At 32.2% G+C, this 12,165-nt stretch overlaps 1 protein-coding gene across 7 annotated transcripts in view; it reads left to right on the forward strand.

The window, feature by feature from the left end:
- The window catches only part of DIAPH2 (diaphanous related formin 2), a 776,708-nt gene that overhangs the window by 201,919 nt on the left and 562,624 nt on the right, over nt 1–12,165 (forward strand). For all 7 annotated transcript variants that reach the window (XM_036226378.1, XM_036226383.1, XM_036226380.1 and 4 more), the window contains 2 exons: nt 1,541–1,677; nt 3,389–3,497. In XM_036226378.1, the coding sequence (XP_036082271.1) occupies nt 1,541–1,677; nt 3,389–3,497 (246 nt within the window). The remainder of the gene's footprint in view (nt 1–1,540; nt 1,678–3,388; nt 3,498–12,165) is intronic.

Raw genomic sequence — 12,165 nt, forward strand, 5'->3', positions numbered from 1 at the left:
AATAAGTGGAAATTTAAAAATTTTAAATGATTTCACTCTCAGTCTAATTGATTTTTAAAACTGTTATTTTAAGTTGATAGTTACATGGTAATCATCTATCTTTTAGTTTTGCACATGTGTTTTTAACTTATTTTCCCTTACTATATATTATCTACTAGCCACATATATGCATACATATCCCTTCTGTTTTCTTGGCTTCTTTTTAATCTTATTTTATTTCTTTTTTTTCTTTTTCTTTTTCTTTCCTTCTTTCCTTCCTTCATTCCTTCCCTCCCTCCCTCTTTCTTTCCTTCCTTCCTTCCTTCTGTCCGTCTATCCTTCCATCTCTCCATATTTCCTTATTTATTATGATCTCTGGTAAAGTCACATTTAATAGTGTTAGCTATTTCCCCACCCTTGAATTATTTTAGAAGTTAAATTAGGAAGGAACCAGGAATATATTCATATGCTTGGTACTTAACTAAAGGTTAGCTTGAAATGCCATTTTTGCTCCAATGAAATGTCAGATTTCACCATTAGATTGTAAATGACGCAAACATATTTCATAAGAAATCTGAGAAATATTTTGTGGAACAAAGATCAAAGAAAATACTACCTTCTTAATGTAGTAAAAACTCAAGTTTGGGCTTTAACATTTCTTTTTACCTATTCGTTCTTATAATGTACACACATATTCAAGCCTAGAAAAGAAATTAAAATGATGCCTTCTCTGCCTGGATGACTGTGACACTTACTAAAATCCAAGTGTTATGTGGTGACAGAAAGAAAGCTAACTATGGGAGGTGAACACATGATATATATATATATATATATATATATATATATATATATATATACATACATATATATACATACACACACACACACACACGCCTTACTGTTAAAATGTTCAGCTGAAACTTACTGGATTTCATAAACCAGTGTCACCTTATACAAAGTAAGTAAGCTAATTATTAAAAAATAAAAATAATAAAACCCAAGTGCCATTTTTTTTTTGGTTCAGAGCTTTTGTAATGCAGCAGAACTGCCTGAAAGGAAGAAGATAAGAGAGAGAAGGTATTGGAAAATCTATACAGAGGTTTATTGCTTTAATTGGCATTTGTATACAAAAGAGCTTTTCAAAATTTTACCCTTTTTGTTTAACTTTATTTTTCACACAAACATGTTGGAGAATTTAACCATGAATTCCACGTATCTCCAGGGAGACTCAATATAATTAGGATTACTTTGGAGAATCATATCAGTATGTGCTTTACCTGTTCTTTGTTGAAGAAATTCTGATTGTTCGCATATTTCTCCCAACTCTTTAAGGAATTTTTAGGCAGACTAATGGAAATCATATCTGATCAAGGGGCAAACACTCTAATATGCAGTTATTAAAAAAAAACAGAGACAGCTGCTTGTTTAAGAACATTCACCATTTATATAATTAGGTAGAACTTATTGTGGAGGTATGGGTTTTCAGAAAACCATTGTAAGTTTTTAAAATTACAATTATGTTCTAAAGACATTTTGAATGAATGTTCTTTTTTTTTTTAAGTTTGGATTGCAAAGGATTCTAGGAGATGAAAGAAGTCTTTTACTATTGGCAAGAGCAATTGACCCTAAACAACCCAACATGATGACTGAAATAGTAAAAATACTTTCTGCCATTTGTATTGTTGGGGAAGAGAACATGTAAGTATTGCTATGTTATTATATTAACTGCATGGATATAACACAAGAAATGGACAAGTCCTACCTTATTGCTGTTTTTTTAGATAACTTGCATGAAGATAGTATGGATCGTAGGAAATTATTAGCATTTTTATTTATCTATTTACGTTTTAGCTTTTGAAAAATAGGTTTATACAGAACCCTAATGGGAAATTCTTCAAAGTTGGATTCAAAATGAATGAATAGAATTTTGTCTAGTTGGATGTAAAACAATTATTAGAAAACTAAGAAAAAATCAGAGCATAGTTTTGACCACATACACATGGACACACGCGCGCGCACACACACGCACGCACATTAAAAATTGACTCGTTTAACTGAATTAACTAGATATTTTTATTTTGTATTATTACTTTATAGTAGTCTTTTATTTTATCTGCCTACGGTAAGTAAAAAAATGAAGCAATTAGTCATAGAATGAAATAAACTAACCTGTTAAGGAGAAAGAACATAAAGGCTGTTGGTAATTTTTCAGAGTGCATGTAAGTGCCAGTTTCAGCAAGTTGTTGCCGACCGTGCATTAGATCCTTTCTTCTTATGGAAATAATATTGAATCAGAAGCAAAATTTAAGATTTTATGTCATTTATATGTTCAGCTAATAAGAAACCATTGTGATAAAAAATGAAACACTTGGTAAGGGCATGGACTAAAATATTCTTTATAAACACTTTATGTATCTGCAATAATTTCAATTTGAATCAGAATAGGGCCATGCAAAGATTTGAGAATATTCAAATATGTCAACTTTCTCATACCTGTTAGAATAAAATGAGATTTTGCTTAGTGCTTGGCTAGTGTCCTTAGAAACTGAAAGACAGACATTAAACAAAGTATTATCATATAACATTGTCTTAGCTCAGTGAGAACAAACTGGGAATGAGATAACATATGCAAAAATAGTGTTTCCTTAGGTTTTATAGAAAAATTAATTTATACATGAGTAAGAAATATTTTTCTAGTCAATTAGATTTTTTAATATTTAATTCATATAATACAACTTGCTCTAGTATACTTGCAATTATTTAATTATAATTTCAGATATAGTTTGAAAAGAGTAATATTCTACATCGAGGTTAATTTGATTCAGACACTGTACAGAGATCATTTCTAATATTTTTGTTGAGGTAAATACATTTCTTGTGCCAGGTAATTAGAGATGCTTCTCTAATTACTGAGGCTTTCTCTTTCAGGCTTTTCTTTTTCTTGTTCCATTTCTGAATAATATTAATGTTTTTAAGTTTTTAAAAAATTTTACTCTTTCCAGTGCTTTATTATAAAATTACACTTGGGTTACACTTGAATGCACTTTTAAAAGTTGTAGATACCCTTTTGCGTTTAAGTGATATTAATATCTGTTGTGTGAAATGACAGAACTTGAAATTTTAAATTTCAATGTTTATCATTAAATATCTTTTATAAAATGTCACCCAGAAAAGTTATTTTCCTCAAGATTTTTAAATTGAATTTTCATTTTGATGCCCTAAAATTATTTAAAGCTATTGATATTTGATTTGTAGAAGTATGTGAACAGGAACATAGTTCTTAAATTGTAATGGTCTCTTAAACATCAAGCACCAGGGGAAAAAAGAAAACGGAAAACTGAAAGAGATAATCCATAGTTATAATGTGTGTATAAGACATTTCTAATTTTTTATATATTTTTCTCTATAGTTTAGATAAACTTTTAGGGGCTATATCTGCAGCAGCAGAAAGAAATAACAGAGAACGGTTTTCACCAATTGTGGAAGGATTAGAAAATCATGAAACTGTGCAATTACAGGTGAGTTAATTTTGTCTTAAATTTCTCCAGGGTTATATTTAGAGTATATGTTTTGTGTGACACCAACTCCATTTGAGCTAACACTTGAATTGAATGGAACATCATAAAAATAAAATTCATTCCGTTGCTTGCTTCATGAAAGCCAAAGTTTCGTCTGTGAGAGTAACAGTTTGTTTAAAATCAGAGCACTTTGGATAATTATAAATATGATTATGATTGTCATTAATATTTGTGTAGAAATTCAGTAATCGATGTAATAAACCACAGAAATTAAAACCCTAGCAATAATCAGGACAAGAGGGCAAGCAGTTCTGCCAATGTCATTATCCTAACAAGTGGGCTTTTGTAGATACTTAAGAAAAGTAAACACATCTCTCTGTGCTATACAAACAGCATTTAGAATTCTGACTCACCAGAATAGGAGATTGAATTTCAACTCTTAGGTCAGGGTGTATCAGATAGCCCCATGTAGACCCAGCCTAAATGTTTTCTTTAGATGACTCACTGTCTTTTCTTAGATGACTTCAGGAAAGGACCTAGATAACTTTGTTCTTAAGAGATGAGAACTCATACTTATTGATCATACTTATGATGTGAGATCCTGGACTAAACATTTTAATTTACATCTATTATCTAATTTAATTCTCATAACAACCCAGCTATGTAGGTACTCTTATTTAGTAGTGAGTATTTTAAATATGAAAATTTCCTATCTGGTGTAAAACATTTTCGTTTCCTCTTTTTATTGTATTATGAATTATTGGCATCCTTTTAAACTGGAGTTTAAAGCTAGAGTAGATAGATACAGTACTTGTCTTTGGCTTGTCCAAAGAGAGTACTGTGGTGTTACAAAACTATAATCCTCCTCCAAGAATTTAAGGAAATTTGTTAAATGTTGCTTCTACTCCAGCTATGATAAGCAGTTTGGATAAACTTTTATGGTGTGCCTTTTATATCCCGTATATTACATTTAAAAAAAATAATTAGGGTGTTTACTTTCAGTGTTTTCCTCTTTACATTATACTTCTTATAAAATTCATCTCAGTAAAATTTAATATCTCTGCTGAAAGGTTTGAAAACTATCTTTTTAGCCAACTTCTTGAAATTTTTGTTCTTGTTACGGTGGTTGGACTTACCTAACTAAATTTCATCGACTTTCAGTCATATGTAGGAGTTTGTATTTGTCTTGCAAAGTTTAAGAGGAATTAGGCATTTCAGATATATTCAGAATTTTCATTACTCACTCAAATCACATAGTTGTTGAAGGGTAGAGTTGTGATTTGAAACCAGGTCTTTGAGATGTCAACATTTGTATACTGCATTGTCTGACCTTAAAATGACACCTCTGACATAGAGTAGTGCACCCCAAATAATAAGAGGAGAATGACATTTTCTGGCCTTCAGGAAGCTGGACTGAATAGAATGATAAAATGGCAAGTTGTTAACAAGTAAACATATGGAAGAATCACAGACATCTTGCCAGGTATTCAAGAAATTGTTGAATACTGATTATAGATGCAAACATATGCAAAACACAATTTGAAATTTCCTATTCTAATGAGCTACAAAAATTAGTCATTTGTTATATGCAGAGCCTATTACTCTCACAAGAATTGTTAAGTGGGTTTGCTTATTTGGATTATTTCATGTGAATGAAAAAATTTCATCTAAAAGTTCAAAAATATATTCAGAATGCAGAATGAAAAACAAAAGTTTAAATCTGTTGTTTAAAAAATATAATTAGTGCTGTATTTTAACAGAATGACTTTTCTATTTCTGTAGTATCCTGAGACTTCTTAAAATGTTATTACAGTCTCAGGAAGTAATTCTGTTAAAATACAGGACTAATTATATTTTTAAATAACAACTATATACCTTTTTTTTTCTTTTTTGGGTTTTAAAACACATTATAAAGTTCTCACAGAAGTTTTCTAGCTCATCTTTAAAGTGAAATTTTATGCCTTTGATAGGATTTTCATTATCTTCAGTAGTTCAAAAAATAGATAAAACAACAAATCACATATTTTCATATACTCTTCTTTGACATCCCTTCAACTTAGTAGTATTCTTAAGTCTCCCCCATACTACAACACCTTCTTTTGATCTTACTTACTCTTGAATTAGCCTTTCATCTTCCTTTTTCATTTTATAGTCCAAATCTCCAAAAGAATCAGTACTTGTTTTCTGTTTCTCAAAGTACCCTTGACAACTCAACCTTTTCACAGTTCTCAAAAAGATCAACAGTAATCCTCTAATTTCAAAATCCAATGTCCTATTTCCAATCCTGATCACTTGGCACTACTGATAACCCACATCCTTGAAAATTTAACAGTCATTGGCTTTTCAGCCACTATTCTTTCCTTACTCTGTGACTACCTTTAACTGCTCTTTCCCTTCTTCATGTGTTTTTTCTTCTTACTTCTTAGATATTTTGTTCTCTGTATTCCATCCTTGGTCCTTTTTTATCATCATTTTTTTTTGTGCATACATACAGATGTACATTTGCATGTATACACTCATACATGTATATGTACACACATATAATTCATTTTCCTCATGAATGTTCTCAATTGATTCTCTAGCTCTAACATCCACTATGTTCTAGTGATTCCCTAGATTTATAAGTCCAGCTCATCTCTCTCCCTCTAATCAAACCTACATGTCCAAATACCTAACTAGATGTCTCATAGACATCATAAAAATAAGAAACTAAAAATAGCATTTATAATCCATGTGCCAATGTACTAAATACATATGTTACTTCGTTTTTAAACCTTACAGACATTCTATAGGAGATAGTACTAATATCCCCATTTTATAGATGAGTCAACTGAGGCTCATAGAGGTTAGATAACTTTCCCAGGGTCACAAAGTGAATAGGAGGCAAATCCCAGAATGTCTAGCTCTTAACCACTACATAGTACCTCCTCTTATAAAAACTGAGCTCACTTCTCTTTTCCATTTAACCCGATTCTTCCAAAAAGAAGTCTACTCTTCTTCCTGCCTTTCTAATTTTAAATTATAGATGTATCATCTTTTACCAAATCTTTAATATTCCTCAAGACCTCATTCTTCTTTGTTCCCTGCATCCAATCAATCATCAAATCTTATAGAACAGACTATGAATCTATCCCAGTCTCTTTATCCCTACTGCCTTTATCTTCTCACCAGTATTATTCCCACAATTTCCTAATTAGTACCCTATACTGATAGATTCTTCCCCTCCAGACAAATGTTCTGTACTACTCACAGTTATCTTTAAAAGATAAATCTGATTCTAACATAGTAGCATTTTCTAGAAAGGTATGCTCATGACCCATTGCTACCTTGATAAAGGTGAAGATCTTAATCAGTGTGGTCCCAGCTTTGAGCCTGTCATTCTCCCAAATGTACCATATATTTTAGCCATACTAAACTTGGTGTTTCCCAAATATGCCATAGACTTATGCCCTCAAATATTTTATCATGTAGAAATACCAACCCTTCTACACTCCTATTCCTTTTCTCCTGGCAAGGTTTAATTTAGGTATGTCCTGCAAAAGTTTAAGAGGGTTTCAATGAGGAGGTGATGCTTTAACTGGATCTTGAAGCATGAGTAGGAAACGGTATTATGGTGGGATGGGAGGCAAGAAAGTGACTTATGGTAAGTAAAAATTGAAGCCAGAGTGGTCTGCCAGTCACTTCACAAAAGAAGACAAAATGAGGTAATACCAACATATAGCTGAAATTGATTTCTACATAGCCCCGTAGGGAAAGCTAGGCCACATTGAGCATTAATAATAGTTGTTTATGGAAAGAGAAGGCAGTACAGTTAATCTCCAATGATGTGTTATAAAGAGCTCAGTTTTTACAGGCTGATATTGGTCTGATAGGTGCCATGTCTTAAAGTGCTTCAGGAGCTGTATGCAGAAGTGATTTAGCATGATTTAATATATTTTTAAAATGTTTTTAGCATGCTAAAAATAATAAAAATTTTGTGCACACTGTCACTAGATATGGTACACAAAAACAGAGTAAATATATACTTCACTGATGTATAGTAGGTTCACTTATCCTGACTTTACCTATTTGATAATCATCTTGGAATATAACTGAGAATGAAAAAATAAAGCAAAATTAAAACAATCTGAGCAGCCTACAAAAGGTCAACAAATCTATCAAGTAAACCTTATGATGACAAAGACCATTTGGCCTTTAATCAGATCCTATTAACTCTTTTTTCCTATGGTGTCTTAATGAGCCCAATTATCTGTTTTCAATCCACAGCAGATGAGAAGCACAGGTTGGGAAATTGGAATAGTATTTATTCCAGATCGTTGAACTGAGATGATCAAGAAGTGACAACTGACAAATTAAAAGCAAGGGAGGAGGACATAGAAACATAAAGTCTAGAACTAGAATACAAAAATTAACAACATTTGGTTTCATTTAGTCTTGGAGCAAGAAGCCCTAAACGCCTCAGTAGCTCCTAAGGGCATCTCTGTGTAACATCATAGCTCACTCACGTGTGTAATCATGCCCCTGAGTTAGCAAAAAAATAATAAGTTATATTTAGGATATTTTGCTTAAGAATGTGGGAATTACATAATTCATTTCAGAAAGAATTTCATGCAGAAACACATGTCTATGCTTAAATGGACAAACACTTGTATATGGACTGATCCTTTGTTGCTTGACTTTTTTTCACAGTGGTTCTCAGGTGTTGAGATTTTACTCAAAGCATGCTTGTAAATTAGCTATCACTGAATGCATACTATCACATATGAGGAAGTAGCTTTAGATAAATCATTTATCATGTGCCAGTAGAGGTACATTTGTAATAAAACAAGGCACGGCAGCTTATGAATAAGGAGAAAATTTGGGAAAAAGTGAGTGTGCTAAATATTAAGTGTTGAATGAATGCCCGATATTACTTAAGAAACTTGTTCTACATATTAACAGTTTTTATATTAGTACCATTTTTAAAGTAGAATTAATGCAGTGGAGGTTTGTATGGAGATATTTGTACAATATAATCATTTTTCAAGTCATTATATTGGTTTCTCCAGGACTGTGTCACACTATTTGATCACTCCTTTATCTGATCTCTCCTCCCTCGATTTTTTTGATACTAAGCTCCCCTCGTTTTTCTTTTACCTCTGTGTTGCATCTCCTGTCTCTATGCTTTGCCCTTAAATATACTGATTCCTAGAGCTTGATCTTCAGTCATTTGATCCTTTGCTTTGCTCATTTCGAACATTGTTTTTTGGGCAGCGATAACTCCGAACATTGTTTTTGGGCAGTCCTCATGACTTCAAATAACACTTCTATGGGGTGAATCTCTCTGAACTCTTTATTCCAAATTCCTCCTGACTTACAGACCCATATGTTCAGCTGCCACTTGACTGAGTTTCAAATTCAATAGTGGCTTTAACTATACTTATCTTCCTTTTCCCCATCCTTTTTCCTAGTCCAATCCCCTCTCCAACCTTAACTTGCCTTTCTCTTGTATTCCCAGTCCTGGTTAACTTTAACATAATCCATCAAGTAGCATAAACCAGAAATGTAATCATTTTCAAATCTACTCCTGTTTTGTCCACCATTCTCTCAGTTACCAAATCCTACCAATTCTACTTCCTTAGTGTTGTACTTCTCTTCCTCTCCCTTCACCCCTGCTGCCATTTCTTTGTTTCAGGACATTATTGTTTCAGGGTACCATTTTATCATTTCCTTTGACTCCTAAATGTAACCTACCCTTCATTCTCCACCCTTTAAATCATCTTCCATGAAGTTATACTTCTGAGATGCAATTTTTGTTATACCACTGCTTAAAAGCCTGCAAAGGCTTCCCATGGCCCCTAGGACTAAAGTCTAGTCCTTGTCTAAAAAAATACTTCATCATCTGACCCTTGCTTTCTCTCTAATTTAATTTTTCACTGCTCTTCTACATAAACCTTTTGGTTCAGTCACACTGTGCTCAATTTCCTGAACATTTTATGCTGTTTCATACTTCTATCGCCATACCGTTGTACATGGTTTCATCCTACCTGGAAGGAATCCTTTCCATTTCTTGACTTAATTAACTTGCTCTATACATTTGTATCTTTCTTGGTTGGTGTTTATTTTGATTTAAACCATATTTTTTCCTAACTCCTGCTGGGATAGGATAAAGAAAGACCTTGTTAATGTCAACAAAGTACTTAATAAGGTCAAGTAAGTGACAATATCAATAAAATTTTTCAAACACAATTTGCCATAGCTAATGGCAGTATGGATAATCTGTCTGAGAATGCCCTGGAGTTGGCAATTATTGTACTCTATAGCTTTATGAATTGTTATCAAACTGATAGATATTTGTATAGTTTCCAGAGGTGATAAGTTAAAATAACTAAAAAGTTCTAATATTTTCCCTGTAATTTTGTGAAGATATTTTGTTTAAATATTTTCCCTCTCTACCACTTAGGTAAGAAATTGAATGCAATTTCTTTTTATAATGATATATTTCATGTCAATAAAGTTTGAAATCTTGAAGTACTATTCACCCGTTATAGTTTAACCAATTTATTGGGGGCAGTTAGGGGTTACACAGAAAACACAGGACCTTGCTTTTAGAAAGTGTGCAATCTATTTTGTGATGTTCCATTCCCTACATCACACCCCAAACCCCAGGATGAAGATAAAATAATGTTATTAAAGAATGCAGATGACAATTATAGAAAGAGAATGTACCATTACAGTAAAGGAAGGATCATAATATGGTGGAAACTGATAGTAATTCAGTTTTAGTATATAATTATTCATGGCACAAATTATTAGATGTTCTATCACATGCATAAAGTTGATGGCTTTTGTGTATATATTTATGCATTCGTTCTGTAGCTTATATAGCTATCATATGGAAATCTCCTCATAAGGAGATTACTGAATAAAAATGCAAGTACAGAAACTAATTGTTTTTACTGGTTAAAAATCAAAATTATGGTCCTAGTTTGGCATATTCAATAATAATGGAGAAAACTTGCAGATTTCTTGTGATTTTAAAATTTTAATTATCATGGAAGCTGTAATTAAAACAACTAGATAAGCAGACCATTTGGAAACTTAAAGCTATTATAAAGAAACTAAGTAACAGAAGGAATCTGGATAATGGACTTTGTGATTTCCAATTCAAGGGAAGTTTTTTCTTTAGCACAAAGAAAAATGGTATTCAGCAATGCCAGATTTGTATGTTGTAGTGTGGTAGAAAGAATCTAAGGCTAAAAGTCATAAGGTCTGAGTTCTAGTTCATTCTTTGTGGCTTACTAGCTGTATGATCTTGGGCAAATCATCTAATTTTACTAGGTTTTTAGTCTCTTTACCTCTAAATGAGGATATTGGACCAGAGTGTTTTATGTTCTCTCTAGCTTTAAAATCCCATGATTCTTTAATTTCTGTCTCTGTAGTTGAGTTATTTATTTATTTATTTATTTTTTGAAAGCAGATTGAGAAGTTCAATCATGCTCTTAAGGGTTTACATACTTGGAAGTTGAGTGTACCAATTTCGAAATTTTCATTATTCAGTTTTGTACTTCTTTGAAGCTCAGGTTTTAGAGATAAGGCCAGAAGACTTTTTTTCTTTAAAGTCTCCAGTGCAGTGCTATCCAGTCAAACTTTCCGTGGTGTTCTGTATTTGTTCTGTCAAGTATGGTCACCACTAGCCACATGTAGCTATTGAACACTTGAACTGTGGCTAGTGAGACTGAGCAACTGGATTTTTTATTTTATTTAACTGTAATTAATTTAAATATAAATGGCTCCCTTATTGAACAGCACAGCTCTAGAGTGTGTATGTATGTGTATGTGTGTATCTGCTTGCACGTGTATGCTGAGTAGGGAGTTAGGTGTCAGGAAGTAAATGAGAGTGAGAGACCATTATTTTGGATGAAGGGATGCTGCCCATACTTCATTGTTCAGGATATATACAAAAAGTGGAATGTAACATATTTCAGGAACTATTTTTTAACTTTCTTTTTTTTAAATTTTGGCTTCCCATTATATATTATAACCACTTTATATACGAGATAACGGATTGTTATAATAATTGTTTTTCTAATTAACCTATAGTTTCAAAGCCAGATATTCCTGTTATATTAAACATGGCCCACTAATTAAATTGCATTATTTTACCCATCCTTAAAGTCTTTTGCTGTGTGAATCTATGAATGGAGTTCACGAGGCAACTAGAATGTGCTGGGAATTACTCTGTATTTGCAGTAAAATGATGCGGTTTAGAATCATGAGTTTCTTTCTTGCTGTGTGACCTTCTGTAAGTTTTTTATCTACTTTGAGCCTCATCTTCATCATCTGTGAAATAAGGATAATAGGAACACTTACCTTGTATGATTTTTATGAGGATGAGATTAGATGGTGAGTTATGTAAAGCACCTAATGTCTGGTAGTAATAATAATTATAATAATAATATAATAATAATAGTTTGGAGTTTTGTATTTATCTATAAATTCAGAATCCACACAGTGGCATTTCATGTTTATAATTAATTATATATTTTTCCTTTTAAACTTATTTCATTTTTAAAATTTAAATTTGTAGTTATAAATAGTGATAATCGTTTTGATTTTGAATTGATTTTGTTCCTTTCCTCTGAAAAGGGCAGTAATTGTGTAGTATTATAGCGGAATGGAGACAATT

Source organism: Rousettus aegyptiacus, unplaced genomic scaffold (genome assembly GCF_014176215.1).
Source record: "Rousettus aegyptiacus isolate mRouAeg1 unplaced genomic scaffold, mRouAeg1.p scaffold_m13_p_9, whole genome shotgun sequence".
Lineage (NCBI taxonomy): Eukaryota > Metazoa > Chordata > Mammalia > Chiroptera > Pteropodidae > Rousettus > Rousettus aegyptiacus.